This window comes from Heteronotia binoei, chromosome 9, assembly GCF_032191835.1.
Source record: "Heteronotia binoei isolate CCM8104 ecotype False Entrance Well chromosome 9, APGP_CSIRO_Hbin_v1, whole genome shotgun sequence".
NCBI lineage: Eukaryota > Metazoa > Chordata > Lepidosauria > Squamata > Gekkonidae > Heteronotia > Heteronotia binoei.
The window spans coordinates 111513018-111521475 of record NC_083231.1 but is presented as its reverse complement, the minus strand read 5'-3'; the positions used below and the strand labels follow the sequence as shown (position 1 = coordinate 111521475).

The following is an 8458-nucleotide window of genomic DNA, read 5'->3' as shown; positions in this document are numbered from 1 at the left end:
GTGCAAATAAGTTGTGCTAATGAGCTCCGGCACCTCTTTTTCTATGAAATGACCCTTGGTTGTGTCGATATATGACTTGTGTTTGTAAGAAACTGGAATAGTTCGTCCCGTGAAAAAGCAAGTTCTCCAGAAAAACAAAAGGAGAAATAAAAGCAAATAAAAGCTCTTCGCCACTGTGTCCTCATTATTATCAGCTGCTGCTGATAATATTATCATTTTGCTGAGACATCTCTCACCCCCAGAGTTGATTGGTGAGCTGATGAAAAAGGGCATTCCCATTGGATGGCACAGCTGCTAATCACACACTTAGCTCTTTCTAAGCTATATTTAGACTGCCTGGTCCACGGGTTTCTCCATGGCAGTAGCTGAAGAGCTCTTGAATTCCTGTTAAGAGGCCTGCGTAGAGTGTCAAGATGACTTCCCAGGTGAGCCAGAACTTCCACCCTGACTGTGAGGCTGCTGTGAACCAGCTGATCAATTTGGAGCTCTCTACTAGCTATGTGTACCTTTCTATGGTAAGTAACTATGGGCTGTTTTCTTCCACTGGAAATAGTGTTATTGTAGGGTTGCTAGGTCTGTGTTGAAGAATACCTGGAGACTTTTGGTGTGGGGTTGGGAAGGGGCAGGGCCTCAGCATAGCACATTGCCCTAGAGTCCCACCCTTCCAAGCAGCCATTTTCTCCAGGGGAACCAATTAGGGTTGCCAATCCCCAGGTGGGGGCAGGGGATCCCCCAGTTTGGAGACCCTCCCCCCACTTCAGGGTCGTCAGAAAGCGGGGGGAGGGGAGGGAAATGTCTGCTGGGAACTCTATTATTCCCTATGAAGATATATTCCCATAGAAAATCATGGAGAATTGATCTGCGGGTATCTGGGGCTCTGGGGGGGCTGTTTTTTGGGGTAGAGGCATCAAATTTTCAGTATAGCATCTAGTGCCCCTCCCCAAAAATACCCCCCAAGTTTCAAAAAGATTGGACCAGGGGGTCTAATTCTGTGAGCCTCAAAAGAAGGTGCCCCATCCTTCATTATTTCCTATGGAAGGAAGGAATTGAAAAGGTGTGCTGTCCCTTTAAATGTGATGGCCAGAACTCCCTTTGGAGTTCAATCATGCTTGTCACAGCCTTGATCTTGGCTCCACCCCTAATGTCTCCTGGCTCCACCCCCAAAGTCCCCAGATATTTCTTGAATTGGACTTGGCAACCCTAGAACCAATCCTTGCCAACTGGAGATCTGTTGTAATAGTGGAAGATCTCCATGCCTCACCTGGAGGCTGGCAACCCTACTTGGTTTTGTATACTAATTTGGTTTCTGGTTGACCCACTGTTTTGAAGCATTACTCATCTTCATGAAACTATTCCTAAATATACGTACGGTATATCTAAACCTGTAAAACATTAAGTCAGAATAATTCTGTTATCATTCCTACTAGGCCTTAAGCTGCTTTAACTCCTAATATTCTGCAAATTTAACAGTGCAATCCTTAGGACACTTTCCTGGGAGTAAGCCCCATTGAGTAGACTGTAATAGGATGCAGAGTAGACCTGCTTAGGATTGCTGTCTTGGTGAGATAGACCTGCTAGCTTCTAGGTGGAGTCCGGAGGTCTCTCAAGCTTACAACTGATGTTCTAAATCTACAGAGGTCTATGCACCTGGAGAAAATGACTGCTTTAGAGAGAGGCTTCCCAATCCCCAGGTCCCAGCAGGGGATCCCCCGGTTTTACAGGCTTCCCCCCTCCCCCAGCCAGCTGGCCGGCGGGGGAAGCCCCACCCCCACAGCCATCATGCACCTCCACGAACAATTCCCATAAGGAACCATGGGGAATTGATCCATGGGTATTGGGGGCTCTGGGGTGGGCTGTTTTTTGAGGTAGAGGTGCCAAATTTTCAGTATAGCATCTAGTGCCTCTCCCCAAAATACCCCCAAGTTTCAAAAGTATTGGACCAGGGGGTCCAATTCTACAAGCCCCAAAAGAAGGTGCCCCTATCCTTCATTATTTTCTATGGAAGGAAGGCATTTTAAAAGGTGTGCTGTCCCTTTAAATGTGATGGCCAGAACTCCCTTGGTGTTCAATTCTGCTTGTCACACCCGTGCTCCTGGCTCCACCCCCAATGTCTCCTGGCTCCACCCCCAATGTCTCCTGGCTCCACCCCCAATGTCCCCAGATATTTCTTGAATTAGACTTGGCAACCCTATTTAGAGAACAGATAGTAGGGTGTTATATCCTGTTGAAAATCCGTCCCAGGCGTCACCCCCGAATCTTCAGGAAATTTCCCAGTCTGATCTGGCAACCTTAGAAGTGAAGAGTTGGATGGTTAAACTTTCACTTGTGTTTTTTTTTTCCCCCACCAAGTTGAGGTGGAGTAAATAATACGGCTGCTACAAAAGTTTCTGGTGGAATGGGATATGTCACAATATTAAATGTGTGGTGTATCTTCTACTTATTTGATCATGATTCCTCTAAACAACTAGATGGATTGTTCTTTTTGTAAGAACTTATACATGTTAGAGCGGGGGGGTTGACCTCAATTGTTATGAGGGTCGGATCTGACATAAATGAGATCTTGTTGGGTTGGGCCAAGCCACGTCGGGCCAGACCATGTGTGTACCTATTTAAGATTAGGTAGCAGAGATATAAATTTTATAAAGAACACAGGACAAACACAAGTATATATTTTAAAAATCTTTAAACATGCTTAAAACCGTTAGCACTCATTGGTCTTAAAGATGCTTTGTTTGTATTTCTCCCATGGGGATCCAGGGAGTTGGGCAAAGGAAGCTCTGGCTCTTTCCTTCCTTCCCCAGGTGGACCAGGAGGGGGGAGGAGCCTCAGCCAATAGAGGGAAGCGAGGCTTGGCTCTGCTGTGTGATTGAGAGAGCCTGGCAAAGCATGCTATCTCTCCCCCACCCTTCCTCCCCAAGGGAGGAGCCTCAGCAAATGGAGAAAACAGAGGCTGCAGATCCTGTGCAATTGAGCAAGCCTTGCAAAGCAAGCTGTTATGTAGAAGGAAGCAAGAGAGAGGGAGAAGGAAGCAGACGACAGCCAGTTATTTGAGGCTTGATGGAGCCCTCTGGGGGCCTGATTTGGCCCCCCGGGCCACATGTTTGACACCCCTGTGTTAGAGTTTCCTGTATTCCTTTTAAGTCACTGAAACTACAGAAGTACAGCAGACCCAAGAGCTACTATGCCTTTAAAAAAAGAAATCAAAGGTTCATTCCTATAGGTTGCTCTACACAGCATAGCATTCTCTCTGAGTCATGTTTGACCCACGATACTAGCTGGCTTGATCAATACGCTGTGATAAAAGGCTTGTGATAAAAAAGCGTGAGGATCCATCTTAGAGCACTGGATATGTGTGGGAGAGAGAAGGCAGGCAATAGGTTCTCTTCTTTGTTTCTTGATGCCTGTTAAGATGAAGAGAGAGTTCTTAAAATGGATCTTTTCTAATCTTTCAGTAGCTGCAAAACAAGTTGAGCCTGCTGACCCTTCCCTTAGCACCTGGGTTTTTGTGTCTAAGCAATGGTAACCAGATGGTAGGCAACATACAGTCTTCTGAGTCCAACTTCTAGATTTCGGAAATAGACTCTTATTAGGAGTAGATTCTTTTATTTTAACTTAAGTGCAGGGCTTTTATTGAGCAGGAACACACAGGAACGCAGTTCTGGCTGGCTTGGTGTTGGGGGGGGGTGTGGCCTAACATGCAAACAAGTTCCTGCTAGGCTCTTTCTACAGAAAATCTCTATGCGAAGCAATGGTGATGTCAGGGCGCATGGCCTAATATGCAAACAAGACCCTGATGGGCTTTTTCTACAAAAAAAAAAAAAGCCCTGACTAAGTGTGTGCATAGATGGTACAGTTAGCCCCAACTATGACCCAGAGGTGAACGTGGATGGGAGAAGGGGAAGGACGGTGGCTCAGTGGTAGAGCATCTGCTTGGTAAGCAGAAGGTCCCAGGTTCAATCCCTGGCATCTCCAACTAAAAAGGGTCCTGGCAAATAGGTGTGAAAAACCTTAGCTCCAGACCCTGGAGAGCCAAGGGACAGTGGCTCAGTGGTAGAGCATCTGCTTGGTAAGCAGAAGGTCCCAGGTTCAATCCCTGGCATCTCCAACTAAAAAGGGTCCAGGCAAATAGGTGTGAAAAACCTCAGCTTGAGACCCTGGAGATCCGCTGCCAGTCTGAGTAGACAATACTGACTTTGATGGGCCGAGGGTCTGATGAGTAGAAGGCAGCTTCATATGTTCATATGTACAAAACCTGATAAATGGGAATGCTAGTAGTAGGGTTGCCAATCTCCAGGTAGTGGTTGGAGATCTTCTCCTGGAATTAGAACTGGTCTCCTGGCATCAAAGATCGGTTCCTCTGCAGGAAAGGGCTACTGTGGAAGATGAACTGTATGGCATTATATCCTGCTGAGGTTCCCACCCACCCCCCCCGGCTCCACCCCCAAAACCTCCAAGTCTTCCGTATCTCTTGCCCTTCCAGGCCAGCCACTTTGACCGTGATGATGTCGCCTTAAGCCACATGGCCCAGTTCTTCAGGGAGCAATTGGAGGAAGAGAGGGAGCACGCTGAGAAGTTCCTGAGATACCAGAACAACCGAGGAGGCCGCATTATACTGAAGGACATCAAGGTGAGTGACAGAGATTTCCTGCATCGCAAAGGACATTCAGGCTTAAAGGGTTCTTGTATGCCTGCAAGCTCTTCTCAAGGGCAGATGCATCTGGTCTCTCCATTTTCCTTCTTGCCCAGAAGCCAGACCAGGACAGCTGGGGCAGCAGCTTGGAAGCCCTGCAGAGAGCCTTGCAGCTGGAGAAGGAGGTCAACCAAGCCCTGCTAGACCTCCACAAGCTGGCGACGGAGAAGGGCGACCCCCATGTGAGTCAAGTAGGGTTGCAGAGTCCAATTTAAGAAATATCTGGGGACTTTGGGGGGGGTGGAGCCAGGACCAAGGTTGTGACAAGCATCATGGGACTCCAAAGGGAGTTCTGGCCATCCCGTTTAGAGGGACCGCACACCTTTTAAATGCCTTCCCTCCATTTGGAAATACTGACGGATAGGGGCACCTTCTTTGGGGGCTCATAGAATTGGACCCCCTGGTCCAATCTTTTTGAAACCTGGAGGGTAGTTTGGGGAAAGGCATCAGATGCTATGCTGCAAATTTGGTGTCTCTATCTCAAAAAAAAAACCACCTCCAAGAGTCCTAGATACCCATGGATCAATTTCCCATTATACCCTATTGGAATCAGTCTCCATAGGGAATAATGGAGTGCCCAGCAGACATTTCCCCCCACACACACCTTCTGATGACCTATTGTACCATAGAGCTTCACCTCCCAAATGGCTAGACCCTCTGGGAAAACCATAGAGTTTTCTCGGAAATGCCTAGAGCGGCCCTGCACGGGCACCGCCATTTTGATGATGTCGCTTTCGGGGGACAGCATCGTGCCAGCGACGCAGTGGGAGGTTCTCCCACAGGCCCACATTGGGCGAGAGATTCCACCTGGGGCTTGGCAGCCCTGCTAACAACAGCTAGGGGAGGGGTGTCAAACTCATTTGTTATGAGGGCCGAATCTGACATTTGAGGGACCGGGCCATGTTGGGTTGGGCTGAGCCACGTTGTGTTGGGCAATGGGCATACCTATTTAAGATTAGGTAGCAGAGAGATAAATTTTATAAAGAACATAGACAAACACAAATGTATATTTTTTTAAAACTTCAAACATGCTTAAAATGTTAGCACTCATTGGTCTTAAGGACGCTTTTTTTGTATTTCTCCCATGGGATCCAGGGAACTGGGCAAAGGAAGCTCTGGCTCTTTCCTTCCTTCCCCAGGGGACTGGGGGGGGGAGCCTCAGCCAATGGAGAAAACAGAGGTTTTGCTCTGTAGCTCCTGAGCAATTGAGCAAGCCTTGCAAGGCAAGCTGTTATGCAGAAGGAAGCAAAATATAAGGAGAAGGAAGCAGATGACTGCCAGTTGCTCGGGGGCCTGGTAGGAGCCCTCCGGGGGCCTGATTCGGCCCCTGAATTGCATGTTTGACACCCCTGATTTAGGGTTTCGAGCCTCTAGGTGGGACCTGGGGATCCCCTGGAATTGCAGCTCATCTCCAGACTCCAGAGATCAGCTCCCTTGGAGAAAATGGCTGCTTTGGAGGGTGGACTCTAGAGCACTTTACCCCTTTGAGGTCCCTGTCCGTTCCCAAGCTCCATCCCCAAATCACCAGGAGTTTCCCAGCCTGCATCTGGGCACCCATATCCATGCCAGGGGAGAAGAGGTTGGATTTATACCCTGCCCTTCGCTAGCCAAAGGAGCCTCAGAGTGCTTCCAAGGCTCCTTTCCCTTCCCCTCCCCACAACAGACATCCTGCGACTGCAATGTTCCCTCTAAGCTGCAGAGTCTTGTGGGCCAAAATTCTACTGTGAGCTGCTGGCATTAAAGTTGTGAGCTACTGCATATGTTAGTGTGCTCTGGGGCCACCCTGAGAGCCAGTTTGGTGTAGTGGTTAAGTGTGTGGACTCTTATCTGGGAGAACCGGGTTTGATTCCCCACTCCTCCACTTGCACCTGCTGGAATGGCCTTGGGTCAGCCATAGCCCTGGCAGAGGTTGTCCTTGAAAGGGCAGCTGCTGTAAGAGCTCTCTTAGCCCCGCCCACCTCACAGGGTGTCTGTTGTGGGGGAGGAAGGTAAAGGAGATTGTGAGCCGCTCTGAGACTCTTCGGAGTGGAGGGCGGGATATAAATCCAATATCTTCTTCACCCTTCCTGAGCTAAGACCATAATGTGTGAGCTGGAGGCTAAAAAATCTGTGAGCTAGCTCACGCCAACTCAGCTTAGAGGGAATACTGCCTGTGAGGTAGGTGGGGCTGAGAGAGCTCTCCCATAACTGCTCTTGAGCATAACGGCCTTGAGAGAACCTGTGGCTGAACCAAGGTCACATCAGCAGGTGTATGTGGAAGAGTGGGGAATCAAACCCAGTTCTCCCAGATAAGAGTCCGTGCACTTAACCACTACAGCAAACTGGGAGAACAGGCAACCCCAGTTCCTTTATTGGAAGGGGGTTGGACTAGATGACCCTGGTGGTCCCTTCCACTCTGACCAGAACACAATGCTTATTTGAAGACTGGTCTTCATCGTATTACTTGTAAAATTCTATAGTAGTTAAGAACATACGAGAAGCCATGTTGGATCAGGCCAATGGCCCATCCAGTTCAGCACTCTGTGTCACACAGTGGCCAAAAAAAACCCAGGTGCCATCAGGAGGTCCACCAGTGGAGCCAGGACACTAGAATGTCTGTGAGCCGCCCTGAGCCCACCTTTGGCGGGGGAGGGCGGGATATAAGAATAAAACTTACTTACTTACTTACTTTTAGAAGCCCTCCCACTGTGGCCCCCCAAGCACCAAGGATACAGATTATCACTGCCCCAGACAGAGTTCCATCAATACCCTGTGGCTAATAGCCACCGATGGACCTCTGCTCCACATGCTCATCCAGTCCCCTCTTGAAGCTGTCTATGCTTGTAGCCGCCACCACCTCCTGTGGCAGTGAATTCCACGTGTTAATCACCCTTTGAGTGAAGGAAGTACTTCCTTTTGTCAATTCTAACCCGACTCCTCAGCAATTTCATCGAATCCCCACGAGTTCTCGTGTTGTGAGAAAGGGAGAAAAGGACTTCTTTCTCTACCTTCTCCATCCCATTCACAATCTTGTAAACCGCTATCGTGTCACCCCTCGGACGTTTCTTCAAGCTAAAGAGCACCAAGGGTTTTAACCTTTCTTCATAGGGAAAGTCGCAGCTTTGCGGTGCATAATCTGCCTGGGTTAGCTCAACGCATCTTTCTCCCCACACCCCCTTCATTCTCAGCTATGTGACTTCCTGGAGTCGGAATACCTGGAGGAGCAAGTGAAGACCATCAAGAGGCTGGGAGACCATATCACCAACCTGAAGCGCCTGCAGGTGCCCCAGAACAACTTGGGGGAGTACCTGTTTGACAAGCTGACCTTGGGCGACAGCAGCGAGCTCTACCGGAGCAGGCGTCCCTGACTGTGCTTCTAGAGACAAAAGAATAAAATTGGCATTAAAGGAAAGTTACGTTTCTGGGTTCTTTGAACACAGCTGCAGGAGTCGTGCTCTGTGGTTTCGGGAGAGCTGAAAGCACAAATAAATCGTAATGTTCCATCCACTGCTGTTCTGTGTGCCATACAGAAGCGCTTTTGTTGGTCACCTCCGAAAAATAAAAGAAGTAATTGAACCTCCAAAGAAGCGGTATCTGGTTAACAGCTGCACCCCCTCCTTTCCAGTTTGGTGTAGTGGTTAAGTGTGCGGACTCTTATCTGGGAGAACCGGATTTGATTCCCCACTCCTCCACTTGCAGCTGCTGGAATGGCCTTGGGTCAGCCATAGCTCTCTTATCTGGGAGAACCGGGTTTGATTCCCCACTCCTCCACTTGCAGCTGCTGGAATG

The 8458-nt window shown here is 48.8% G+C and overlaps 1 protein-coding gene across 1 annotated transcript; it reads left to right on the top strand.

The window, feature by feature from the left end:
* Positions 1-234: 234 nt before the first annotated feature.
* Positions 235-8081, top strand: LOC132577401 (ferritin heavy chain A-like). Its single transcript, XM_060247173.1, has 4 exons — positions 235-515; positions 4481-4627; positions 4747-4872; positions 7858-8081. The coding sequence occupies exons 1-4, from the start codon at positions 414-416 to the stop codon at positions 8035-8037; spliced, it is 555 nt and encodes a 184-aa protein (XP_060103156.1). The 5' UTR covers positions 235-413; the 3' UTR covers positions 8038-8081.
* The last annotated feature ends 377 nt before the right edge of the window (positions 8082-8458 follow it).

Coding starts and splice junctions, on each gene's coding strand:
- LOC132577401 (XM_060247173.1), top strand. CDS start 414: ATGACTTCCCAGGTGAGCCAGAACTTCCACCCTGACTGTGAGGCTGCT. Junction 516..4,480: donor GCTATGTGTACCTTTCTATG/GTAAGTAACTAT, acceptor TTGCCCTTCCAG/GCCAGCCACTTTGACCGTGA. Junction 4,628..4,746: donor TTATACTGAAGGACATCAAG/GTGAGTGACAGA, acceptor CTTCTTGCCCAG/AAGCCAGACCAGGACAGCTG.